Source organism: Ranitomeya imitator, chromosome 9, assembly GCF_032444005.1.
Source record: "Ranitomeya imitator isolate aRanImi1 chromosome 9, aRanImi1.pri, whole genome shotgun sequence".
NCBI lineage: Eukaryota > Metazoa > Chordata > Amphibia > Anura > Dendrobatidae > Ranitomeya > Ranitomeya imitator.
Genome location: NC_091290.1, coordinates 81,499,213 through 81,513,895, shown reverse-complemented (window position 1 = coordinate 81,513,895; position 14,683 = coordinate 81,499,213). Strand labels below are relative to the sequence as shown.

Here is a 14,683-nt window from a genome sequence, read left to right as displayed (position 1 = left end):
ATTTAGGCAAAAAATAAAAAAAGTCTTGAGGAAGGCTCATTACGAGCCTAAACGTCGCCCAGACATGTTGGTCTGAATAAAGTCTACCACTTTTTTCACCGCAAGGAATTTGGAGTGCTGCCTTCATTTTTTATTTTTTGGTAGATAGATAATAGATATAATAGAGGAATAATAGATGGATAGCTGATAGATAAATATGTGATAGAAATGTGATATATAGATGTGTGATCGATAAATAGATAGATAGATAAATAGGTACATGATAGATAAATATGTGATATATAGATATGATATAGATAGATGGATACCTTCAAACTATCCTTGTCTTCCGGAAGCGCCAAGAAAGGAATTTTTTTTTCTCTAACCATAGATGGATAAATAGATAATAGATATAGATATGTGATTGATAGATACATAGAACTTATGAGATTGGAGAGATGGTTGGATGGGATAGATAGATAGATAGATAGATAGATAGATAGATAGATAGATAGATAGATAGATAGATAGATAGATAGATAGAAAGATAGATAGATAATAGATAGCTAGATAATAGATAGCTAGATAGACAATAGAAAGACAATAGATAGATAGTACATAGATAATAGAAAGAGATTACAAAGATAATAGATAGATAATAGCTAGATAGATAATAGAAAGACAATAGATAGATAGATAGATAATACATAGATAATAGAAATATATTAGAAAGATAATAGATAGATAATGGAGAGATTGATAGATAATAGATACATAGATAGATGATAGATGGATAATAGATAGATAATACATAGATACATAGACAGAATAAATTTATCATGTAATTGAAAACTGTCTCTCTCAGAAGGAAATACTAGAAACATCTACACTAAACCCCTTAGAATATGCAGGTGTCCCAGTACTCTCTTCTTCTCCTCCTTACTCTTTGGCTGATGTACTTTTCTTGCTCAAGGACATTACCGCTCCCTAAGAGGCCATTACTGAGGAAGCATAAGGCAAGCTGGGGCCTCACAGGGCATAAATATGTTCCCAATATTCCCAACACCCTGAGCACAGAGATCTCCATAATAGACATGAAAGGGTCCGCTCAGTCCAGGGAGAGAATTACGTAGCTCTTTACTGACGACTCAGACACTTTTGTAACTTTACCCCCTCAGATAAGACTATAAAGCTTCTATTTAGGATTCAGCCATTTTCCCCAGCGCACTGAGGCGCCATGTTGTGTGCTCCTTGGAAGCTGCTGAGTTACTGTCTGATGTTACTGGGTTTCCGCCTCACTGATTAAGACACTAAGAAACTCAGGAATGAGTCTAATTTCCCAGAGTCTTTCTCTCCTGTGTCTTCTTCCTGGGAGTAAATCCCATACATGGCACACTCACACAGGCAGGCGCGTCAGCTGCTTCGGCTGCGGGATAATAGTGGCGCGCAGTCACTACAGTCTTTGCATGGATTATCCTGAGCAGTCCATTCAGTCCCCGACTCCTTTCTATACAGACCTTAAACCAGATATCTTAATTGAGTGTCACGTATATGTAACTCTATATGCCGGAGCGCTGGAGGGGACTGACGCGTGAGCACCTGATAAGGCAGCGGCTGCACAACATGTCGCAGGAAGGGCTATCGGTGACTCCTTTCACAAAACTAATATGTGATTACACTTACACAGTTTTGATTCTAATGCAACAAATAAATTGTTATTTTCACATTATTTTGAGCAAAAAAAAGGTGTTTGACTTGTAGAATTCCCACCTGGATGCATTTAGGAAAAGCAAACATGTCACAAGTCACACGTATGTCACATCTATGTACAACTAAATGGGCTTGTATGGCTGAAGTACCATTACAAAATATATATCCTGTCACTACAGCACGTCCTGAGACAGCTGGAAGCCAGGTGTTAATATGTGATTACTATGACTGTAGGACTATACTGACACTGTTGTACATGTGCAACGTAACACAATACATACAGAATGAACCTGTGTTCTGTTCTATAAAGAATTCTTAGCCTAGGATTTCATTACAAATGTTGGACCATATAGCTTCGGCAGCTTCTAAGTATCACTGTACATATTCAGATGCAGAATGCATCGAAAATCACATCTGTCAGTGAGCTTGTCTGTTCGCAAAACCTGTAATTTTCTCTCTTCTCCAAGCTGATTTTTGACCAAACTCGAACTTTAATTATTTTTACTTAGAGATAAAGCAACCTACAAAAGAGTTCACTAAAAGAGAAACAAGAGCCGCAGAGCCTGCTGTCCAATCAGCTCACCGACTGTTTACTCAATTTGCAGTTTGCTATGTACTGTGATGCATTCAGGATGTAGAATCCAGATGGTCCAAAGTTTTTAATGGACCCCTACTGAAAAGACAAAATAACAATTAGGTTAAAAAATGCATCAAAAACCTGTCACTAGTATATCCAGAAGTCAATCTGCAGAATGAAGTGTGAGGGAGGCCAGTACCGTCACTAACACCTGTATAAATGACTAGTGCGCAGAAGGACATGTAAGCACTATGGCCCTATTTATCATTTGTAGGTTTTCTTTACGTCATTTTTCTTTTTAAACTTGTGTTCATTTATTTTGTGCTAAATTGTTCAAATGGTGAATGTGGCTCATGAATTGTGCATGAAATAACAAAATGCTTTTTTTTGGCTCTGACCCATGTTGTCACTTTTTAGCTCAAAATGTTGCAAAATTGCACCAAAATATCAGGTGTACATTTAATAGCTCCAGAGGAGGGCTGGAATACATTTGTGCTGAATTTTGTGACTTTTTGAAAAGTCTCATATGATGAATTACACAATCAAACCTCTGGAAAAGCCACATTGATATAAAAAAAACAGAAAACAAAACAAAATGAACATAAAATTAACAAAAGATGAATTAAAAATGGCACAAATCATTTGAGAAATTTGTCGCAAATCAAAATATCACAAACGGAGAGATATTCACACCAAAAAATGGTGAAAATGCAATGATGAAGCCGGCTGTATGGTGGCATGTTCTGTACTGTGCCTTCTACAGGGAAAGCAGGAGGTTGAATGCTGTAACCCCACATCCCTGTAGTATAGGACAGCCCCGTGTACAGATGCAGCAGTGCTGAATGTGTTCTGTAAGACTTCCAGGTCACGTCGTCTGTGCCCTCCTCCTTCATACATGGGGTATATACTTTGTTGTGAGGGTTAGGGGCGTAAAATTAATGTTGTCCAAGATGGAAGCAAATATTATATGCTTGAGTAGAAAATACTTACCTTTCGGACCCCTGGCACTCCAGTGGTCCTTGCCAGTCTGTGTCATATATCCACGTGCCACTGGTCTCATCAGTGATTCCTGCATGTACGAGTGTGCCAAAAACTGGTGAGGACCAGTGACGCATTGGCACATGAGTGGCAGAGAATATAACACGTGGCTATTTTTTTATTGCAGTATATTCTTTATTGTCAGAGATGTTTTTAATAACCTGGACAATTCCTTTAACCCCACCAAACAAATGTAGCGCACAGAGAAGAATAAGCTAGATGACAAGCTGAGCTCTGCTATATCTGTATGTGACTGTTAGAATATACATAGAGCCCAGAGGAGGCCAGGCCAAGGCAAACCATAACCCTTCTATCAGTTGGGTTATATTACTCTTCTCCACTGGGATGGTGGGGGGAGATGCGGAGGACGGGCAACAGTCGTGAGCCATCATATCCTGCGACATCTCATTGTGGAGGCATGAACTAACACCGGCAAGGGGCAAGGAGCTCCAGTTTCCTCTGATATCTCCCACTATATCATTGTTCTGTTCATTGCTTATGAAAAATGAACGCTAGGCCTTGCCCAATCGTGTACTATGGAGGACAGAGAATGAACTTCAATCCAATATTGCAGCCAGCATGCAGCCAGCGGGTAAGGAAAGGGTGAATCAAACACCCGAAAACCCCGCCTCCATGGCTGAAAATTGTTCCCTCCAAATTCAGGTGACAGAGTCCCTTTAACGTCTCCTCATTTAAAGAAAAAAGTAGAATCCATTCTATTGTTCTCTGGGAGCATCCATGTGAGTCAGACTGCAGTGTTCTTCACTGGAATTGGAGAAATAAGATTACGAAGTTCTCCTACATGTCCTCAGACATGAGAACACTAGCGTCCTCTGGTAGACCGTAGTGTAAAATATCACATTTCACCTGACACTATGTTTCAGCCCGGTCAAATTGCTGGACATCCAGGAGGAAGTGGAATATCCATCACTATTGGAACAGTGATTTACAACAAAAGCAAAATTTGCAGCCTTGGGAGGAAGTTTGATACCTATTTTTTACATCAAATTTTACATGGAATCCATGTTTTATATTCACTTTTTTGTACGTTGGTTCTGAACACACAGTTTACAACAAACAGTTCTAAAATAAAGGAAAAAGATAACCAATAATCGCACATCATTTATGGGGCACCAAGTGTTTTTGGCCTTACAGACTTCATTAATATCGCCCCAAGCTGCGGCTCTGCGGGGAACGTTGTTTTCCTGTCTACAGTCAAACTTCAGGCGTTAGTGGCAGAACATGTAGGATGAAGACATAGATGGACACTTGTGGGTTAATATGCCAGTTGAAGCTTATCTAATGTTAACGGAGTACTTTTCCGCCTTTTTTTCCTCTCGCTGCTGAGTAAATAGTTGGAGTGTATGTAGTTATCCCATTGACACATTTAGGTATTTTTTTCTTCCTATAGAAAGTTACAAAAAATCCTATATAGCTTTGAGGAGGCCAGGCTGGAGGACAGTGATTAATGATAGCTGCGCCTAAAGGTTAACATACTTGCCTAACAGTCTGTTGACTGGACCCCTTGTGATACAATGTAGATCACTGCGAGATTGAAGAGAATCCTTTTGTTCTTTGCCTCGATTGTGTCCTCAAAATTCTACCCACGGAAGTTTGCCAATCCCTCTAGCCCGAGTGTTTAATAGTTTCTCTTACTCTGCTGCCATTGTGCACTGTTGAAAAGCAGCTCCAATTCTATTCATGTGTTGGTGGTCATCTCAATAGGTCTACAAACGTCCATATGGTCCTCACTGTAGATGAATCCCTACATCTAAATGGAAGGGAATGTTGGGGTTTTAAAACATTTCAAAGTGTTTGAAAGAAACCCACCAGATTCTGTCACAATTCTCTTAACCCTTTGAAGGCAACACTATTGTGTTAGAATATTCCTGTGATGTTAATTCCCACAATATTTAATTACAAAAGGTGCAAATTCTTTCAAAGAATAAGGGTCAATATTTTTTCTCTTTTCTTTTTTCTTCCCTTAAATTAGAAAACACACATACGCACACACTAACCACCTGATTGCTGCATACTTAGATAAAAAAAAAGATTTACACAGGAGGCACAACAAAAATTAAATTAAAACAATATTACTATTATTAAATATTAATAGTCTAAAATTTGTTCTAGAAAGAACTATTCATTGATTTGTAAGGCTGGACTAATGTTATTTTTTCCCCAATCATCTATTAGATATTTTTTTCATTTTACATGTATTTTTTTACTGTACTGCCATTAAGTCATGTCTTCACCATAAATATAAAGTTACAGTATGGTGCTGAAGTCGTTATATTAACTTGTAAAAAAAAAAAATTATACAGTAATTTTTGAAGAAATCCCACTTTTCTTGTGCACCATATTACAAAGAATGGACAGTCCCTTTATCTAAATATAAAATTCAATTTTCTGCAATTATAGGCTGTTCTTACTGATGATATAATTACAACTGTTCATGTAATAGGTGTCAGGGAATTGCACACTCATACAATGGTTGAATAAAATTGTAGAACAATGCACGCACTTCTAAATTCAGAACCTTTAAACATGAAATTGGCTGTGTGGAATTCAAGTCTATCGAAAAGGAAAAAGTAGATAAATATTTCTTTTTAGAGATTACAAGCTCTGTTTGAGTTCTTAATCACATTTTCAGCAAACCTATCAGCATTTAATTGATTAAAATTGCTGATTATAGAACATTTTAGAGACGTATTAACAGGGTGAAATGCTTGTTACCTTGCCGCAAAGAGTTTTGCAATAATTATTAAAAAAATCTGGCTTTGCTAATTTAAGTCGCTTTCTCCACTTTTTCTGAAACATTAAATATTTCAAGACATTAGACTTAGCTTTGAAGTACTTTTTGCTACTGGTTTACAATCTTTTGGCAATATTTTTTTATAATCTACATAATAAGTAAAAATAAAAATTGGAAGGAAAAGATATATATTTTTTAGACAGAACTCACTGAAATGGTTATGTAATAGAGTGAATGTTGGAAAAGGTTTCTTGAGTTTAATTTGCCCGCTCTGTCCTAGATGGATGCCCACAGCAAGAAGGAGGTGCGGAAAACACTAACTCCATCAGTTCTAATGGGGAAGACTCAGATGAAGCACAAATGAGGCTTCAATTGAAACGGAAACTTCAAAGGAACAGAACTTCATTCACCCAGGAACAAATAGAGGCTCTAGAGAAAGGTATATGTCATTTTATGGAAGTGAAATATGTAGCGGCTGCAAATATATCATTCATGGAGGAATATTTATTTTAAAATATTATCTTTTTTTTCTTTAAATGACTGGATATATGCAATAAAATACACTGTGGGATCTGACTGCCATGTATATAGACACTCCTCTCTTGGTGGAGAAGACAAAAAACTGTAGAACAGGGGCCATAAGAGCGCATCCTCTAATTGGAGATGTTTAACAGCTTTGATAATGAAACCTGTACATTTCTCTTAACTAACCTGCTCCTTTGTATGCTTGCAGAATTTGAACGAACCCATTATCCTGATGTGTTTGCCAGAGAAAGATTAGCTGCCAAAATAGATTTGCCAGAAGCTAGGATACAGGTAACTGTTACTATGTAATTAAATAAGATGTTTGACCTCCAGTGTAAAATGCACCACATTTATGTTCAAGCACAACAGTCATGTAGATAAGTGAGGGACTCGCAATGTATAGTTTTATTTATAGATCCCACACATTAAATAGAATGAGAGGACGTACGTAACCAACAGAAATGTCTTCCATATTCAATAAATAGTTGGATCTTTCAAAAGGTTCCACAAGGATTAAGTACTTTCAAATATCCCATTTATTATACAACCTGTCCCGGTGAATTAGTATTTTTTGGGGCACTTACATTGGATATTTCTGTGATACTACAACCTTTCCCCACAAAATGAACTTATTTTTACTATAAGATCATCAACCGATCACTCAGTAGGCCTCTTTTTACCAACAGGTATGGTTTTCAAATCGGCGAGCAAAATGGAGAAGAGAAGAAAAGTTACGAAACCAGAGACGACAAGCCAGTAATACGCCGAGTCACATTCCTATCAGTAGTAGTTTCAGCACAAGTGTTTACCAGCCGATCCCACAACCAACTACTCCAGGTCAGTAAATAGACTGGAAAAATGTAAAGTGTCTTCTCAATGTCAATTTACCAATGAGGCCCAAATCTAGTCAAAATTTTTCTCCAGATTTAAATTTCAATTAAATTCCCTCACTTATTCATGGGGAGCATAGTAGAGTTCTTTAAAGTTCAGAATTTTGAAACCTCAAAAGGCCTCTTCAGTTTGGACAACTGAAAAACTATGTTTTTTTAAACTACCAAGACGTTTTCATTGTCAAAATCTATTCTAAGGGCTGTTTTAGTAAGTTACATGCTTGACATGAGAATAAGGGTACCGTCACACAGTGGCATTTTGATCGCTACGACGGCACGATCCGTGACGCTCCAGCATCGTAACAATATCGCTCCAGCGTCGTAGACTGCTGTCACACTTTGCATTGTACGACGCTGGAGCGATAATTTCATGACGTATGTGCGATGTAGAAGCCGTTGGTTACTATGCGCACATCGTATACAATATCGTGCACACCTTTGTTACACCATGCGATCCTGCCGCCACAGCGGGACACTAGACGACTAAAGAAAGTTTCAAACGATCTGCTACGATGTACGATTCTCAGCGGGGTCCCTGATCGCAGGAGCGTGTCAGACACTGCGAGATTGTAACTATATCGCTGGAACGTCACGAATCGTGCCGTCGTAGCGATCAAAATGCCACTGTGTGACGGTACCCTTAGTGGTGTGCACACTGAATTGTTTTACCGATTATTTGGAGTGGTGGAGACAGAGTGCAAATAAAATGTTTTTGATGAGTTTAGAGTTTTGGAGTAATACTGGAGGGTTTAAACCTAGTTTCTGCTCCAAAAACTCCTAAAAAACCCTCAACACCGTCATCTGGAGTAAGAGCTAATTTTGCCACTAACATTTAAGAATTAAAACAACTGTTAAATGATAAAACAAGGTTGAATAAAATCAGGGATGTAAAGACCAAAAGACTCCTGGAGAAAGAATAATGGTAATATCACTAATGAGAGGGGAAGCAAAACTAACTCTTCTACCTTCTATCTCCAACATTTGGCATGCATTACCATCTCTACGTCAAATGTATGCATTAGGGGAAATATAATTTGTAGTGATGAGTCTTTTGAATTTCAAATTTGCCAGGTTTGCTGATTTTTTTTTCCCAAAAAAAACTCAAATTGCAGTGAACTGATTTGTGGCGAATCACAAGTATTTCTATCTTTCTGAAATATGTACATAACACTCTGAGGTCTACTAGGACTGTATCCAACTCAATCAAGTGCTTTAAAGCAAGTACAGCTTTATCAATGTCAAAGTGACCTCCACATATATGACTATATAGATAAATGGATGGTAACTGTTCTCCTCTGTTCTCCACTGCTGTGCTGTAAAACACACTATCTGTACAGTTTATTCAGTGTTTAATGGCTTTCTTTGCCTATCATAATGGCTAAGCTGTGAGATGTGACATCCTCTCACAAACAAGATTAACCATAAAATGGCTGCTACACTCCCTGCTTCTGCTTTCATATAGTCTGTGATAGTTTGTTTTGATTGGCTGTGATGTGATAGCTCTAAAGTATTATGGGGAAGTCCAGCCACCCCTGGTTCTTGTGAGCCGTTTCTGGTTGATAGGACCTTTTGCAATGTGTAAAAGGGAGGCAGTCATATTAGCCAATTCTCATAAATTGTATCCCAAATTGTTTGAATTGACTACTCTCAGTGAATTGCTGAACATTTGACACAAATTAAATTCACATTGAATCGATTTGTCCATCTCGAATTAGATTTCTTGTCAGTAATTACATAGTTTATATTTTATAAGCATCTACATTAGACTGTACAGTTGCACAGTTGCAAAAAATGTATTATCATGGCAGGAAGAACGAAATCTGTACTAAAAGTGATAATGCATTATAATCAAGTCACTGTCTCTCCCCTCGCAGTGTCATCATTCACATCAGGCTCTATGCTGGGAAGAACAGATACAGCTCTTACTAACACGTACAGCGCGTTGCCACCTATGCCTAGCTTCACCATGGCAAACAACCTTCCTATGCAAGTGAGTATGCTCATGAGCGTCGCAAAAAACTCAAATGCCAATATACAGTTGTAATATACACATGCATTAAGCAAAACTTAGTAAGCCTCCGCAAGTGAGACATTATTGAAATTCAAAGAACAGAATTAACGAGATTATAACGAGCCACATTTTCTGGGCAAACAATGTATAATTTGAAAACGTTGCTAATATATTCAACATATCCATTTAGTATAGTATAAGGAATGTTACGCTTGTTTAGAACCCATTGTTTACAAAAATATTCCTTTATGAACTTCAATTTATATCAGATTTCTCATTATCTTTTCTAATTCTCAAAATATTAAATCTGGAATTTACCCTATTTTTACCCCAATTATGTTAATAGTCCAATTTCAAGGTCCTTATTTAGGCTGAAGTACATGAACCTCACATATTTCTAACGAAATAACTATAGAATTGGATGATGGTGCATAATGGTTAGTTTAGTAATATAATAAGAGGTTGGGGGTAAAAGGGTTCTGAAATGGGCCATAGTGCAATTCAATTTCCCATTTTTTCTTCTCTGTACACTTTCCCAGCTGATGACAATATTTTGCAGATTCTCATAGGAAACCACTAATTACTTTTAGAGATAGACATCTAGTTCAAGGCTTATAAAGATGGATTATCAACTTTTAAGTTACATATTATATACCCTTCCAATTAGTTTCATGACAACCTGTACCTGCCCTGTGTAACCTATAACTGGACCTTAGTAAGAATATAAAATAAATTATTTTTAATGTAATGACTGAAACACAGAACTAAAGAACTTTTTATCCATCATTCATTTTTTCGTGTATGACAGCCTGGTTGCTGGAGCATTACTGTGACTTTTTATGGACTCACGGAGTAATTGGAATTTTAACTTTTCATTTTGGGTTGGATTAAAAGGGTACAAACTCTGGAACATTTGAAAATATATTAAATCCCCAGAAATAATCTGCATGTTTTTTGTTAGGCCTATCACATATTATCTTTAGCCATATGCCTTGGTCATACTTATTAGAATTTGAATAAACCATTCGTCAGCTATCTTCACCTATAATATTGCTTTTAAAAATTAAGAGTTGTCCAAGATTAATTTTTGTTAAAAATGGTCTGCCCTACCTCTTCCAAAAACAGCATCATATCTAGTCTATCAATGTATTGTGTCTAGTACACCCGCTTCAGTCCTATTCACTTCAAGGTGCATGAGCGGCAGCATCGGAGACAGCACAGACACAGGGCTGGTGTTTTTTCAAGAAAAAAAGCAAACTATTTTTTGTAATCTTGAATCACCACTTTTATAGACCCATTCAATAAGGAAAATAAATAGCTGCCTTACAAGTCAACTTGAATTACCTAAAGGGGTTGTCCACTACTAGACATCCCAAGGTTACTCCATTCAGGATCCAGTGTTGTCAGTGCCGCTGTTTACGGAAAGTGACAAGACTTGTTGTGTCCCACGCCGGCTTTGGTCTTTATTATCTCATCAGAGTGGATGTTGGCTCGGACAAAATATTGCCGAGTTGCAGCCAAAGAGCGGCGGCTCATTTGCTGCAATTGGCACGTGACACAAGTCAGCTCACTCTTCTGGGAACAGCGGCATTCACATCGCTGGAACTATGCCACTGCAGGAGGAGACTGTACACTGTTTTTATTAGGATCATGTATTGAGTAAGCTGGGGTTGCTCAGTAGTGGACAACACATTTAAAGTAAAGTTTGGCTATTAAAATATACTGACAATACATGGGTCTCTTCTTTCTCTGAGCAATTTAATTTTTACACTTGTATCATTTCATCAATAGCCCCTGTCCCTTGTGTAAAAAAATAAGATTTTCACTTATTGGTACTAACATTGATGCTGGGCTCTGCACTACCAGCCATTTGTTACTTGTCCTTTCTTGCAGTTAAATCTCCTAAGCATGAGGTGCATGCCCCTACATGATGGCAATACATGTGCCAACTATTGATAAACTGAAATTTCTTTAAATATGCAACCCAAGTTTTAAATTAAGTCTATTTACAGATGCAGTGATCTTTGTAGGTACATACATACAAACACACTTTAATTTTTGCACTGGGCAGATGTTGGATACAGGGGGTGCAGTGATTGTGTTTCTACATCACAGATGGCACTGAGCAGTAATATTGCTTTTCTTTCTTCTTCCAGCCCCCTGTACCCAGCCAGACCTCCTCCTACTCATGCATGCTGCCCACAAGTCCATCTGTAAATGGGCGGAGCTATGATACATACACACCTCCCCACATGCAGACACACATGAACAGCCAATCAATGGGCACCTCTGGTACAACTTCTACAGGTAGGCATTCCATTATTTTCCACCCTCTCACTCCTCATACACAGCCACTCCTGACTAAGATAGCCACACATTCATACACCAAGCAGCGACTGCACCTGTGCAGCTCTACTGTTCATCGATATGTGGAAAATAATTATAAAAAATTAAAAAAGTAAATCACATTCTGTAAACAATGCATGCTCAAAATCAAGCCCTGCATCCTAATGACAGTACCTATGAATGTCCTAAAACCACAAAGTGCATGAGTTGTGTATTGTGATATACCAAAAACCCAAAATAATGTGAAATTATAACTTGCACCTTTTGTATTTTTCGTAGGTCTCATTTCCCCTGGAGTGTCAGTCCCAGTACAAGTACCCGGCAGTGAACCTGACATGTCTCAGTACTGGCCAAGACTACAGTAAAAACCGTGTTAATTTAACCAATGACTTTATGGAGAACAGTTGGATGTTCAGCAGTATTTTATAAAAACAAAACGGAGAACTTTCTTGGATTATAATAAAAAAGACTTATCGGCACAGAAACTGTGTACTGATAATATTGGGAAAGACTGCACAAACGGACATTTGCACATTCAGAGCATTATATCATTTGGATCAAATCTTCATTTTGATATCCAAACTTTTATCCATTTGATGTACTCTTTGTAAACTGACTTAATTAATGACGAACAGAACAACACTGGTTGGGTGGAAAGATCTGCTCTCCGATAGTTATAATTGTTTTTGAATTGTTTTTTTTTTATTTTTCTTTTAAATGGAAGCCATGATCAAGCCACGAGATTTATCGAGATATATCAACCCCCACGGTTTGTCCATTAACACTCCACATTTTTGTCGCCATTCCTCGGGCCAGTTGCCGGAAAAAAAAAAATCTATTTAAAGAGACCTCCTCCTTAGATTCCCTACTCTCATTGGTAATCCCCAAAGGTTGATGTTTAATCCCCAAAACAAAAAAGGAAAAATGAAGAGAGACGTTTGGTAGATGAAAGGTAGATTATGTCTTTGATATAATCCAATTTGTTTTGTGTCAAAATGTTCTTTTTTGTCTTCCCTAGAAATCTCCCAGAATGATTTCTATAATAAAGTTAATTTCATTTATATTTTTCAAGGATACTGTATAGATGTTTTATACACTTTTTCATGCATCATATTTTTTTTTCTTGGTCAGCAGGTCGTTTAATTGTTCCTAGATAGATTGTATAAAATGTTCACAGTCCAATCATTCTTGTGCATATAGATCATTCCTTATACCGATTAAAAGTGCTTGCAAGAGTTTTCAACTTAAGTGTTTTCAAGTTGTTCACAAGTACATATCAAAATTAACCATTGTTGATTGTAAAAAAAACCATACCAAAGCCTTTGTATTTCCTTTGTTATATATTTTTTTCATTTAAACCTTTAGCGTGGTGTTGAAAATTTTTGTTACCGGTATTGGACGTCAAGTCCGTTTTGTTTTAATTGTAATTTATTTTTAAATAAATTAGGGCAACTGAAAGATTGTGCTGTACAAATGTCCAACTCCGATTGATGAACGTTTTCATTTTAATGTAACGTGTGCTGAGCATATGCACAATTTAAAGTAACTAGGGTCCTTGTTAGACTGAGTTATGTTATGAGACAATAAGGTGAGTTACATGTTCTTTGACTAAGGTACGGCAACTCAATTGTATAGTACTTAAGTCTATGGTCTGGGTCTCCGTGAAAAAGAAGCAAAAGAGGTCACAGAAATTACAGTAGCGGATCACAGCTGATTCTTTGTGTGGGGCAAAACATTTCACTGCCTGTTTTTAAGCAATGTTTTATCTCAAGGAAAGAATCAGCTGTGATCCCCTGCTGTCCTGTCTGTGTACTCTCTTTTGCTTCCCCCCTGCCCAGGAGCTGTGGTATGATCAGACCATGTCCCTGTACGGTCAGACACAGCCATTACACAGTATACAGCAGGGCACATGTATAAGATTATCTCAGCACAGGAACATTTTTTAAACATCCAATTGTGGAAATTATTATTATTCCAAGATCTGTTGATTAAAATGTTGATGAAAATAAAAAAAAAACCTGCCTTTATAGTGAAGATGAATAGATGGCTGCCCAGAGTCTCCCTGTACTTGACATTACTAAAATAGTAAAGTGTCACTAAAAAATAGTAACATCTGCAGCATCTACTATGAATTCTCACAGCAAAGAGGCCGTACCTCCATTTAAAATTGAAATGCAGCACAACTGTGTATGGTTGAAAAGGGAAAAATAAATTAATGGTGGAATTTATTAAGACCGGCATTGATTTACTCCAGATTTAATAAAAAGCCTGCAGCAAGATATGCCTCTTAATAAATGTGATGCATTTGCGCCAGGATCAGAAATAAATGACAGATATGTAGATTTAACTATAATTTACACCAATTTCTGGTGTACACTATTGTCAATCTGTCTGATCGTGCATGAGCTACTTCTTTCCTCTACTTTATAGAAAAGTGCCACAAGCAATAAAAAAATGTAAAAAAAAACCTCACAAATCATGATGTAAGTAGAGAGTGCATCATCATTTGTGACTTTTTTTAAGCCAAGAAAGTGGTATAGGGGAAAATTAATTTTTCTCTTGAGAGTGCAGGAAATGGAAGAAAGAAGTTTGGTTGGAGACTAAAATATAGACATATGAAAAATAGCTAACAAACGGTAGATTGGGTTTTAAAAAAATAGTCATGGGACTTTCATACCTTAAATTCACTTACTGAAGTCCATTATCCGGGCAGAGTGGGGCCAGATTCCAAATTTTTCTACAGAACACCATGGCTGCTTATTCTTCCTCTGGTAAAACAAATTATTGACCTGTAAAAAATATCTCCAGCCATGCTATTTCTGTAGGAATATGCAAGTGCCCTGTACCTGCAG

General features: G+C 37.3%; 1 protein-coding gene across 11 annotated transcripts in view; it reads left to right on the top strand.

Annotated features, from left to right (window-relative positions):
- Positions 1 to 13,289, top strand: part of PAX6 (paired box 6) — a 31,490-nt gene extending 18,201 nt beyond the window's left edge. For 6 of the 11 annotated variants that reach the window (XM_069740232.1, XM_069740235.1, XM_069740236.1 and 3 more), the window contains 6 exons: positions 6,340 to 6,498; positions 6,793 to 6,875; positions 7,271 to 7,421; positions 9,349 to 9,464; positions 11,642 to 11,792; positions 12,111 to 13,289. In XM_069740232.1, coding sequence (XP_069596333.1) covers positions 6,340 to 6,498; positions 6,793 to 6,875; positions 7,271 to 7,421; positions 9,349 to 9,464; positions 11,642 to 11,792; positions 12,111 to 12,196 — 746 coding nt within the window. In that variant the 3' untranslated portion in view covers positions 12,197 to 13,289. The remainder of the gene's footprint in view (positions 1 to 6,339; positions 6,499 to 6,792; positions 6,876 to 7,270; positions 7,422 to 9,348; positions 9,465 to 11,641; positions 11,793 to 12,110) is intronic. The other 5 variants (XM_069740237.1, XM_069740241.1, XM_069740240.1 and 2 more) reach the window with 1 other exon arrangement.
- Positions 13,290 to 14,683: the final 1,394 nt, after the last annotated feature.